General features: G+C 48.3%; 1 protein-coding gene across 3 annotated transcripts; it reads right to left on the bottom strand.

Moving 5' to 3' along the window:
• Window positions 1-8,973: 8,973 nt before the first annotated feature.
• On the bottom strand, window positions 8,974-12,758 carry LOC125516567 (mitotic-spindle organizing protein 1A-like). 3 transcript variants are annotated; one of them, XM_048681965.1, is made up of 3 exons: window positions 12,606-12,758; window positions 11,021-11,379; window positions 8,974-9,552 (listed from the first exon to the last, which is right to left on the bottom strand). In XM_048681965.1, the coding sequence occupies exon 2, from the start codon at window positions 11,312-11,314 to the stop codon at window positions 11,027-11,029; it is 288 nt and encodes a 95-aa protein (XP_048537922.1). In that variant the 5' UTR covers window positions 11,315-11,379; window positions 12,606-12,758; the 3' UTR covers window positions 8,974-9,552; window positions 11,021-11,026. The 3 variants fall into 3 exon arrangements, with proteins under 3 accessions (XP_048537922.1, XP_048537926.1, XP_048537920.1); XM_048681969.1 differs by having other exon boundaries at window positions 8,974-9,549; XM_048681963.1 differs by lacking the exon at window positions 8,974-9,552 and having other exon boundaries at window positions 10,756-11,379.
• Window positions 12,759-12,995: the final 237 nt, after the last annotated feature.

Raw genomic sequence — 12,995 nt, 5'->3', positions numbered from 1 at the left:
TAATGGCCACCACCTCTCCACTGCGGATACGTGAGCAAGCTTAGAGGATGCTTGAATTCAAGGGATTTATTTTAGTCTGACTAAAAATAGTCTTTTTAAGAGGCTAAAGTTTCAAGCACTCTTGATTAAAGAGGGGCTAAAACTAGTCTTGAAACTAAATTTTTTTAGTCAGATGTACCTCTTCTAAAATGTGGATTAGTCCTCTCTCTTCTCATTTAACTCCTCTTCTTTAACGCAGACGAGTTCTGGATTGAAGGGTTTGGAGAATAATAAATGCTTATTAAATTAATTTTAATCTCTTTAGTATTTAGATCCAAGCATGGATGATGGTAGCAAGTTTTAGTCCTACTACTTTTAGTCATGAGACTAAAACGTATTCAAGCAGTTAGGCCCGTATCTTGGCATGTGCAACTGGAGCAGTTGCACATGGCCTCCAAATTCCAGGGCCCTCAAAATCAGAGATCAGTGGTACTAATGGGCTTTTAAGAGCAAAATAAATGAAAAGGACTCACCCTAAAATCCAAGGACTACATGAAACCCTTCAGGCCAACCTCACGCCTCTCTCTCTGGCTCCGTATTTTTGTTCTCATTCACTGCACTACATGGTTCTTAGTAGAGCGATCCGGTCGCATGTGCTGCCATTCATGGTCTCCAGCCTTTCACCCCTCTAATTAGTTTCTACTCTGATAATATTTGTTCTTTCTGATATTTCATTAATATTTTCTTGTTGGGTAGATTTACATTTTAAGATAAACTGTTAATTCGCTGAAAAAAATCTGTAGCATCGCAATATCTATACAAAATATTTTAATTTATATTTTTTAAATAACCTAATTTTCATTTTGCACGGGGCCCTGAATTTTGAAGGCACGGCCCTGCTTAGCCTCAACGTCGGCATGCATCTCCACGCGACCTTCAAGTGCCACCATCATCCCGATCCTCTTCTATGCAGTGAATTAAAAAAAACATCACATTCGATTCTTTGAACATCTTCGATAGTTGTCCTATTTTACGGCACAAGTGTTTAGAGTAAATTTGAGGCATCAAAAAATAATTTTTTGGGTACAAAAAAATGTCCATCTTCAACGGGTGCCCTAAAATAGGGCCAAGATTTTTTTTTTCAAACAAACATCGAAACCACTTCACTTGCATACTAAAATGCAAACTCCCAAACACTCAAAGATTCAGACATGCAACGATCTAAACATCCAAACATTCAAACTTAAAACAGAGAGTACTCCTACGCGCATACTACTCGTCATCGTCATTGTCAGCACCGGCGGAGCTACGTGAGGGCAAAAGCAGACCGTAGCCTGCCCGCCCTCCAAGAAAATTTTATACTACACATGTCCAGACGTCAGTGGCGGAGCCAGGAAATGTCAATGAGGGAGGCCAAGTGTAGTTAAGCCTGGTTTGGAAGGGCTAGTGCATCAAAATTCATCATTTTAGCAACAATTTATCACCTCTTAACATGCATATTAGACTTAAATGAATGACGTTAGGGGGGCCAGGGCCCCTGCTGGTCCCCCTGTCTCCACCACTGTGTCCAGTCCAACACTCGGTCGCTCATGTCCTTGCATGCAGTATTGAATTTCCTTTGCTTCCGGCACCACTCTGTGAGAGCATCTCCAACAGCCGCGCCAAAAGACGCGCGCACGCGGTAAAATGCCTGTTTAGCACGCGCGGGAAGTTTTCGCGCGCTTCAGCGGAGGCAGGAAACAAGCGTGCGGTAAACGTTTGCGTGCGCAGGGGAGAAAGCTGTCGGTCGTACGGTAGATTTGGCGCACCGCTTTCGACGCGCCTATAAATTGCGGCGCTCGCCACACGGTGCTCCACACTACCACACGCGCTCTCCCCCACCTCCTCGCCGCTTTCTCTGCTTCCTCGCCGCTTCAGCGCCCCGCCATCATCGCGCCACCATGCCACCGCACCGCCGGTCATCTTCGGGCTACCGCGGCGTCCGCGAGCGCCCCTCTGGCGCGTACTACGCTGAGATCCGGTCCGGCGAAGTCCGCCTTGGCCTCGGCATGTTCGAGACTCCGCACGAGGCCGCCCGCGCGTACGACGCGGCGGCGTGGCGCCTAGAGAGGCCTCGCTCGCAGATGAACTTCCGTGACGTCTACACGCGCGAGCAGGCGCAGGCCATCGCCCCTCCTCCTCGTTTTATCACAGACCTGGACCGTGCGGAGCACCGTCGGCGGCATCGCCGCCTCCTCATTGCCGAGGAGGACGAGCGAGCCATGGCGGAGTGGCTTCGGCGCCACCCGGAGGACGTCGCCAACGAGCGCACCTTCTGGGCGGAGAGGACGACAAGGCGTCGCGCGGAGCAGGCGGACCAGCATCGGCGGAAGGCACTGGTCATATCGCAGTGCGATCTCGTCAACGCCGGTGGGAAGTCGTTCTTCACGTCCGACGATGAACGTTGGGAGGACGTGTGGATCTCTACCTCAGACAACACCAGCGAGGGTGATGATGAGGACGACTCGGAGTAGTTCTAGTTGCACCGTTGTTTATCTAGTTGCACCGTTGTTTAATTATGTAGTTGCACCGTAGTTCTTTTTATCTATCTATGCTATGAACTATGTAAAATATCTTTGTATCGTTTTTTAATCTATGCTATAAACTATGTATGGTCTTTTATCTATGAACAAAATATCTATACACGCGCGCTGCATTTTCGTGCGCCGCATTTTACCGTGGCTGCTGGAGCTAGTGCTGCCCGCCGCGCCAAACCAGACGATCAGCACATTGCAAACTGGTTTTTAGCGCGCCACGCGTTGGGCGGCTGTTGGAGATGCTCTGAGGTAGGCTCCTAGCTAGCTAGCTAGCCCTGAACTAGGTCAATCCCACATGCAGCTGGGGCACTGTACTATCTGGTAAACATCAAATATTATTACGGCAACCAGCACTGCACAAGCACATGTACCAAGCTAATGCATGTTGAATTTGTGTAGTTCAAAAATATTATTTTTGTGTTCTCCTCTAGGATGGCCCGCCCGGTTTTTTCTTCCTAGCTCCGCCACGGATTGTCAGACCGTGTGTCGACAGTGTTCCAAAGTGCCATGGTCTCCTCCTTAGAGGTACTGAATTCCTCACTCTCGTCGTCAGGCTCAACCTTGTCGTTGGACTCAAGCTTGATCGCCCTAGAGGGGCCAGCCTCGTCCTTCTTGCGCTCATTGTCCCCCTTCCAAGACCACTATGTCTCCGCCTGCATGAGGCGTGGATTTTCCACACCGAACCTCTCCATCGTCACCTCATTGCTCTCCCAGGTGTTCCTCTTCGAGGATGATGTGGGTGTCCCTCTTCGCCGCGCGTGATACAATGTTCACCGATGGGCTGATGAACTCCGCCACCTCCCGAGATTTGATTTCTGGGAAGTTTGTCTTGCTCTGAGGTTGGTCGAACCTCAAACATTTGATGTGAAAGGTGCGCACGGGGGACTCCGTCAACGGGAAGGTGCCAAGCCAATGTCGTTGGTCATCGCACTCCAGCTCGGCATCATAGCGGCTGAAGTACCGCAGTCAATCACCACGGAAGCTAGTAGCTCTTTGGCGTGTGTTTCGACAACATCGTTAGCAGCGGCAGCCGAGTGGAAGAACATGGTGGCGGATCCAACGGAGCGGCGCAGCGCGACGACGGTAGCTGTCAGATTCGGCCGGCGGGGCGGGACGAAGCGGCAGTGGTGAAACGGGGTGATGTGGCGACAGAGCGGTGGTGTTGCGGCCCATTGGAAGAAGGGGTGACTAATTCAGGCAATGTGATGGTGGTGTCGCCCATTGGAAGAGGGGGACTGCAACACCCTGTTGTCATTCTACAGTAGTCTCTTGCTAATGACTGCCAAGTTATCACAATTATTTTTCTAGTCATCACTTTGTTCCAAATCAAACTCAAATTCAAATTCAAATTCAAATAAAAAGAAAAGTGTTCATAATATTGCAAATATTAACTAACTAATTGTCATGAATAAACCAACATTAATTGAGTTATTAAAGTGTCCTCAATCTATTTTAAAATAGATCCAACAGCCATTTAACCAACCTTTTCAATTTCTAAAAATGCTTACAAAATTCTAATTGCCCCCAAACTTTTTGAGCCAACCCAGAATATTGCCATGTATTTTTGTGCCAAGTTTCATATTGTGCAAAAATCTCTTACTAGCTAAACTAAATGAAAATAGTAGCGGAGAAAAAGCAAAACAAAAAGTAAAAAAAGAGAAAGACCAGTGCCACTTTGCACTTGGGCCTGTGCAGCGACCGCGCAGCCTGGCCCGGCCCAACTCGGCCTTTCTCCTTCCTCCCACCGCTGGATGAAGCGCAAGCATACCTGGCCAAACGGGCCGGCACGGCCCGACCCGCGGCAATCGTGCCTGGCACGACACGGCCCGCCATGGCACAATTATTAGCCAGGCCGTGCCGTGCCGGCCCATGGGCGGGAGCTCGCAGCCCAGGCACGGCACGCAGCCTATCTGGGCCGGCACGCGGCACGCCGGCCCGTTATCGCACGCTGGGCCGCCTGGCGCATATTTACTTCGGCTGGCGTGTTTTTCCCCTCTGTACAGCAAAAAAAAATCCAAAAAATGTAGAGTATTATCTGGGATAAATCTAGAATTTTATTAGCGCTTGCCTCATTAAAACCTTCCATCCCAAAGAAGTAAAAGAGTACAAGCTATGCTCTAGAAATACTACAAGATTAAAAGAAATAGAAAGAAATATATTAGAGCACTACAAATGTACGCATGCACTACAAAATTATTGAACATATTAGAGTACTACTCCCTTTGTCCCAAAATATAAGAACGTTTTTAACACTACACTAGTGACAAAAACGTTCTTATATTATGAGACGGAGGAAGTAAGTATTTATACAAGACATATTTATTTATATATTTCAAAAAAAAGTTAAACGGGCCGTGCCGTGCCGGCCCGCGTGCCCAGCCTCCAGGCCCAGGCACGGCCCATGGCGTGCCGCATGCCGTGCCTGGCCCGTTTAGCCTGGGCCGTGCCGTTCCTGCGTGCTACCGGGCCGGCCCAGTTAGCACGGCCCGTTTGGCCAGCTATAAGCGCAAGCGCTCCCGAGGCCAGTTCGACGTCTCCACCGCACCCGCTCGCCCCCTCGCGTCGCTACAGTGCGCCGGGGTGGATACGGAGGCCACCGCACGCCTCGAGGACTCGCGCCCGTCCTTACCCCCCTCTCCAGCGCTCTTCCCCTCGCCCGAGCGCCATCATCGCCCTGTCACCGCCGCCTGCGCAGCCACTGCGCCTCCCTCGCCGTATAACTATGTCCAGGAGGACCGCCATCGACGGATTCGTCTTCCCAGTGCCTTGATTCGAGTTGGGGCGCCCGACATCGTCGCCTTCCTCTTCGTCTTCCTCCTCGGTCGCCGTCTTCGATTCACCATCTTCGGTGCTCCCCCAAGCTTGCTTACCTTCCTTGCCGCACCAAGGTGAGACCCTCGTCGTTTCCCCCTCTGCTTCCCCCTCGAATCCCCCTGTAGTAGGCCGCCACACCCCCGCGCTCGAGCTCCCGACGGGCTCGTGGTCGCCGCGCCCGTTGCTGCACCCCCATGCTCCTGGCCACACACCCTGGCCACGCCCCCTGCTCGTCCGCCCGCGCATGGTCGCGCCTCCACCGCGCCCGTCTTGGCCTGCTGCCGCCTACACGCCGCCGCGCCTGCCTCTGACCAGGGTCGCGCCCCTCCTGGCCGCGCGCCCGCCCGCTGAGCTGCTGTTGTCGCCGCGCGCCGCCTTGCCCCTGCTCGCCGGCCGCGCCCTGGACGTGCCCCGCGCCCACGCAGCCACGCCCACGCAGCCACGCCCACGACCACTCGCTGCTCCCGCCGCCCGCGCGCCCGCGGCCCCTCCCGCTGCCCCCTGGCCCCGCGGCCGCCGCCGCTCCCCTTGGGTCATTGGCCAGTGGATCTCGCTGACCCAGTTGACTAGTCAACTGGTCATCGTTGACCTGCTGGCTCAGCAGCCCTGGGCCCACTGTCAGCCTCAAGTACCCTGTTGGGTGCACTGCACCGGGTGCACCCAGCATTTATGTTTACTGTTTATTTTCAAATTAAAATTAATCCAGTAATTTTAGAAAATCTTTAAAACTTTGAAAATTCATATAAATTAAATCGTAAATCGGATGAAAATAATTTATATATGAAAAATATTCAGAAAAATAAGACGGATCCGAATATGCCATCCACATACCTGTCACATGCCTCTAACACTGCAAACATGGAACCTTCCCCTCTAGTTCGTTTGTCCGATAACTGTCTAAAGCCGGGAAAATCAGATATTTTCCCGTTTCGTCTGTAATGCGCAGCATTGCGTTAGGTCTCCCCTAGCACAGGGTATTGCCATGTCATTCATTGTGATGCATTTGATTGCTCTGTTATTTATTGTGTTTCCCCTTCCTTACTTCTTTTTCGGTAGACCTCGAGACCGTTGTTGATCCGATGATCGACTACTTCACCGTCAAGGGTCCGTATCTGTCTGCAGAGCTTCCAAGCAAGCAAAACCCCCTTGATCAATCCTATATCGCCCATTATCTTTCTCTCATGCTTGCATTAGATTTTGCTACTGTTGTTCGATAGCTACTATTTTGATGCATAGCCTGCTTTGTAATCTGTTGTTGTTACTTTACATGTTACCCTATATGCTTAGTATAGGTTGGTTAGTGATCCATCAGTGACCCCTCACCCTTGTCCTTGTTGCCCTGCTTTGTTACCGGTGACTCAATCAATGTGATCAACGAGCAGAGGCCGACACATCAACGACACCCCTTAGTTGTACGACTCTACAGAGCTACTATCAAGTGCCGAGAGTGATGCCTCGTATCCCACTTACGATGATATCTCTATAGTGTAGCACATCGAGTGTGGTTAACTGAGGGTGATTCCTCACTCACCACTCCCGATGATGTCTCTATCGTGCAACTCTTCAAGCATGAACCTACCGAGGGTGATTCCTCCAAGTTCACCTTGACATTGTACCTCAGGTGTGAACATACCGAGGGTGATTCCTCTGAGTTCACCTTGATGGTAAGGACACACTGTTACCTTTAACTATTCCCTGTTTACTATTACCGCGAGACTAAAGGGACATGCGGTACCACCCGGTAGAAGTGGACTTGAGTTCCCGACAGTCTCTTGATAAGTCAGGTTGACCAGGAGGGTACCCGCGAGATAATGACGCGGCACGACCGAGCAGGCACATACCGCGCCAGGAGAGGGATGGGCCTGGCCCTTGTCGTAAGTCCACGAGACGGGGCGACAGGATCACTGGTCGTTTCCACGAGCTCCCTATACACTAACGTGTTTGGATATGTGATCTGAGTAGGCCTTTGGCCTTTTCGCACTAACCACCACGCGGGAATAAGTATGGGCACTTGTTGTCGTACGATTCTCCCAAAAGCTTTGCCAGACGTCCAGTTCAGCATCGCGGCGTGGTCAGGTAGGCGGATCCTGAAAGAGTTTCGTTTGGTCTCGGTCACCCTCGCAACGACCTAGAGTGCTTAGGGGTGAGCGGAACAGCCCCTTCGCGCTTAGGATGTAAACCGGCGGGGACCTCTCTGCGGAGCCTAGGTAGGACTGCGGTGTGGCGATCAGCCGAGGCCGGGCATGACCTGGAAAAGTGTGTCCCACCAGAGTTAATCGAGCGTGTTGAGTAAGTTGGTGCACCCCTGGAGGGAAGTATATTTATTCGAATAGCCGTGTTCACGGTAACGGACGCTCGGAGTTGTATCTCAAACTACTACAACTAGAACTGGATACTTCTGACACTAAACTAATATGATGGCTCCGGGATCGCTTCCTCACGGGGTAGACGAGGAAGGATCTCTAGGCGTTGCTATTGTATACTCCCTCCGTCCTATAATGTAAGACTTTTCTTGACACTACACTAGAGTCAAAAAACGTCTTACATTATGAGACGGAGGGAGTACTTGTTACTATATGATATGTTACTCTACTCCCTTCTGTTGCTGCAAGACGCTGCAAGATGGTCAAAATCATTATTAGCAGTACAAGTAAACTAAGTTGGTAAAAAATCCTTACTTTGAGAAAGCAAATTTTTATTACATGACTATGACTATGGGGACTATCATATATAATGTGTTCTAACAATTCTAGATTGCAGCAAGGAATTCATGTGCTTATATTTATATGTGCAGTTGTCAAGTTTAAGGACGCTGCGCCAAAATGATGAAACTTATCAAATGTACAGGAAGGGGTGCAAGAAACAAATAACAATTGAAAGTGGCATGAACTCACATTCTCCACGATGATCCTTTACCACAAATGATTCAGTTTTTGCTTCCGGTACTCTTACGCCATTATAACAACCATCCTCAGTTCTTGCACCTAATTAACCTGAACTTTCGGCTGCATGTCCAGCTCTGTGAATGATACATCTCCCACTCTACCAATGCCTCTATCAAGACCAACAAACACATCTCCAGAAAGCAAGGGCTGTTTACCTTGTCTTTCTCTAACGATGTTAGTATTGAACTCCTGAGCTATCCAGTCATTGCCTTCTCCGTCTTCAAAGTCACCCTCTAGAACTACAATTTCGACCTTCAACAGGGACTCCTTACCCATTACTACAACCTCTCTGGTCAAAGTGTCAACTAGAGCAATACTTAAGGTACCCTCGCCTTCAACCTTGGAGCCAGTGAAAATTGGAAGAGAAAGCCTAGTCGTGAATTGGAGCTGCAAATTTTTCGATGTCGATGGAACAGTGTATGTGGGACTTCTAATGAAAAAGGAAAAAAAAACTAGGTGGTTAGATAAATCTGCATCAGTTTACAAACCTAAAAGCTTGTCAAAAGGTGTCATATACAATACCTTGTCATCATAGCAGCATGATTTGCGAGGGCCAACTCAATTTCTTCTTTAACCTAAAAAATTGGCTTCAATTAAGCATCAAGGCCAACTTAAAACGAAAACATGGCTGAAAACAGCACTGATTAGGTCAAGCTTTATGATGCAAGCAACAGCTTTGTCTGAAAATATTATCTTCTGAAAATGAACAACAAAATGTCCATATGAATGAATTGTTGCTTAGTCTTCCAGGGACTGAATGGTTCTGAATGTAGAACAATACAATACTAGAAAAACTAATTCATTACAGTGACTTCTAAAAAGCATGATTGAGATCTACTCCCTCCGTCCCATAATCGTTTCATAGCTTTTTGATTGTTATCCCGAAAACGGGACCTCGATTCATGGCCACCAGGCCGTGGCGTGTTCCTTTCAGATAAGTACGACACTATCGTCAAAGAGAGGATAATCGACAGAACACCAGATGTCCAGCTGATGCATACAGCGATGGGAATATAGGAAGACTATGAACGAAGAGGTAGTGGCCATCATGATTACTACAGTAGTGTCCAAGTCAAGCAAAGAAAGATGCCAATTTATAGGAACTCAATGAACCACAACTTTTTCTTGTGGAAACAACATCACGACCAAAGCTCATCAGGCTCTTCCAGCAAGCCAAGTATCAGATTTGGTTCGACTTCAAATCAAGAACTTCAGTTGCGTCCAGTCTTCGGTACCTGCTGAATGAATGAAGGTAATGTTTAGAATGCTGTAATAAAAAAAGGTGGTACCTCTAGTGGTTGCACATTGATTGAAATTTTGGACATGGGAGCATTTTTTTTAGCATAATCAAGTTTGGCTGCATCATGGTTGTATGCTTCAATTCACCTTGGGAGATATCAACTTCTAAACTATATACTAGTACATATTTTTGTTCTTGAAAATACAACTTCATTGGATACATGGCTACTGCTTGACTATTAGATCCATACAACATCAGGAAACAAGATGAAAAATACGATGGGCAGGCCAACTTGGATACACCACCAGTGAGAAGCATGTGTTGGATTTGTAAAGTATTTTCACCTTTAATCCCAGAGTGATAAAGAAAACAATAACTTGATAAAGGGTGAACTCGAATGCTGTCCTTGAATATGATGTATCCAGCAGTTGTTGGAACATCCGTACATGTACCTCAACCAAACCAATGACAAAGAAGAGCTACTCCCTCCGTCCCATAATATAAGAGTGTTTTTTACACTACACTAGTTTCAAAAACGCTCTTATATCATGGGATGAAGGGAGTACTAATTAGGATGCCTCTAGTCTAGAGCAAAGAACATTGACATAACAACTACTCTGCTCATGAGCGCGCTCCCTGCAGTTAAAATGTCAAACTCACAATTCTACGATGGGCAGGCCAGCCCGCACACACTATTGGGGAGGAGCATAGGCTGACTTTGTAAAGTATTTGAAATCTCACAATAATGATGCAGCCAAACCTTACAACCATGATGCAACCAAACCTTACAACCACTGGTGAGGGGCATTCCGGCTAACTGTGTTATTTCCATTTGCTTCCACCTTTGTTCAAGAACAATGAGCTAACTTGGTGATCATTTTACTACTGTAGAAACGTTAGTGATAAAGAAAGAATAACTTAACAAAGGGTAAGTTCAAATTCTCAGTCCTTGACTATGATGAATCTAGCAGCGATTGAAACACGTGTGCCTACACCACAACCAGACGAATGATAAAGGAGAGCTACTAATTGGGATGCCTCCAGAACAAGGAACATTGACATAACAACAATTCTACTCATGGGCATGTTTTGAGTCACTTAAACGTGGAATTCACAGTTATACATGTGATCCAAATAAGTAGACTGTACTTCAAATGATATGAATAATTCCAACGAATCAATCCATGTGCAAGAATGTGGATAACAGAATTTGACACAGACTCCATTGCATTATCAATATTGAGGATACAAACCAGGAAGCAATTTCAGCCAACAGAAGAGAAAATCATTTGCTAGAATGTGACAGAGTTTGACACAGACCCCCTTGCATTACTTATCTTGAGAATACAAATCACGAACCAGTTTCAGCCTACAGAATGGAAGACCTAAGTGCACACATACAACGCGATCAAGTGGCAAGTGGTGTCATCCGTGAGGAAAGAGAAGAAGGGGTCGAGGGCACGAACCCTAGCCTAGAGCTGCCGAAAGCCGGAGGGGAACAGCGAGGGGGCGGTCGGTGCCGCCACGGCGTTGGAGGCGGGCGCGGTGGGGGCAGAGGCGGACGGGGGAGCGGTGGAGGACAGCTCGCGGACGAGGGCAGCGAGAGCCTCCGGGTTGGTGCCGCGGTCGCAGAGCGCCATGAGCAGCGAGAGGGTGTGGCGGTCGAGGCCAGTGTCCAGGATCTGGGACATCTGGAACGCCAGCTCCAGCGACTCCTTCGCCTGCCTCGCGGCGCCCCCCGCCGACTCCTCCATTCCCATCTCGCGCAGGCACAGTTCCGCTCTCCGGTAGCCGAGTCTAGGAATTTTTAAAAAGGGTGGTCCACCTACAAAAAAATGACAACAAATATGACATGTGAGTGTTCTATTTAATTTAGCAGTAGCACGTAGATATAGATCAATATGGTCTTACAAACACACCAAAATTCTCAATTATACAAGTCTCAGTTTTGCATAAAAGAAGCCTACATAGTACATATAGCAATTCTTCAACAATTCTATTCGTTTGGATGTCTCCATTGGAGAGCTCCGTATTGAATTGGTCTGAATTCCAAATCAGTGAGGAAACTGAAATGGCACGAATACGAATTCACCTGTTTGGTTGTCTAGTGAATTGGCCCTTGAAATGCCTCTGAGATCTCAATACCAAATCCTGTTTGGATGACAAACTTTGGAATTGCATAGCTACATTACCAGGCTATACCTTGTTGTACATGACTCAAAAATGAAATCTGACTACGAATGATATAGCAATGAAAATAAATAAATATTATAGAAATGCATCAGGAAAACACAAATGGCCATACAATGACAACAATATTTTCTTATGATAACATAACACAAATTCGAAACAATAACAAACAACATGTACTCTCAAATATGGTCTCGTGCATGACATAAATCACAACGATTTGAATAGATAGATCCAAATGGTTGACATAAACAGTGCGTGGCAGTAGTTAATATATAGTTCCAAGTTCAATATAAAATAGATAGTTCGAAGTTCAACAAGACATAAAAGAACACAAATCTGCACAATACATAAACAAAAAAATTAGTTAGCAGAGAACAGAAAGGTCCTCACATGAACCAAGTTACAGGTACAAGACAGTACAAGGTAAATTAAGAATGCTAAGGAGGGGATGGTGTAGGACAGGAAAGGAAGAAGGAAGAGCGCGGTGGTTGTGCTGATGCCTGGGCGCCATGGAGGAGATGGCCCGCGACAGAAGGTTTGGAGATGGGTACAGGGGGTGGGCGCGGCGAACAGGGAGGAGGCCCGAGGCGGAGCGACCGTGGCCAGAGGAGATGTGCGCCTCCGCCGCCGAAGACCTGCTGGTGGCCGACGTGGTCCTTCTGGACGCCGCCGAGATGCGACCTAGACCGGGGACGGGGATAGGGTGAGGAGGAGGGAATCAGGCATAGGCGGACCGGGGAACCGGCGCCCCCGCCCCCGCGGTCCTGCTGGTGGTCGCCGCCGAGGTCCTCGTGGTGGCCGCGGAGATGCCCGAGTACGGCGATGGGAACTGGAGGAGGGAGCGGGGCCGAATCGAACCTGGGTGTGGCCGCCGAGATCCTTGGGACTCGCCGCCGAGGTCCCTGGTGGTCGCCGCTCTGTTCCGTTCGTCTCCTCCTTTTTTTTTTCTCGAGGACGCGGGGATTAAGGCAGCGAAGGGGTACGTTTTGCCGAAAAAGGGCCAATACGGAGGAAATCGGAGCGCCAAGGCTCTGTATCGTTGGAGGAAGTTTTGGCAGGAGGGAATACGAGGCTGAATTTGGGTTTCGTTTTCGAGCGGCAATTCACAGCCAACCAAACAGCCGAATTGCAATCCGGGAATACCAAATCCATTTCAGGCACCTCAATTGGGACATCCAAACGCAGAAATGAAATTTAATTTCTCTGCATTAGTATGAATCATAACTGAACAACAGAAAATGAATGGAT

The sequence above is a fragment of the Triticum urartu genome, chromosome 1, assembly GCF_003073215.2.
Source record: "Triticum urartu cultivar G1812 chromosome 1, Tu2.1, whole genome shotgun sequence".
NCBI classification, from domain to species: domain Eukaryota; kingdom Viridiplantae; phylum Streptophyta; class Magnoliopsida; order Poales; family Poaceae; genus Triticum; species Triticum urartu.
The sequence above is the reverse complement of the archived record's forward strand: the minus strand, read 5'-3'. Positions and strand labels throughout refer to the sequence as shown.

Bases quoted from the DNA above. Each gene is read 5' to 3' on its own strand.
- LOC125516567 (XM_048681965.1), bottom strand. From the start codon at position 11,314: ATGGGAATGGAGGAGTCGGCGGGGGGCGCCGCGAGGCAGGCGAAGGAG.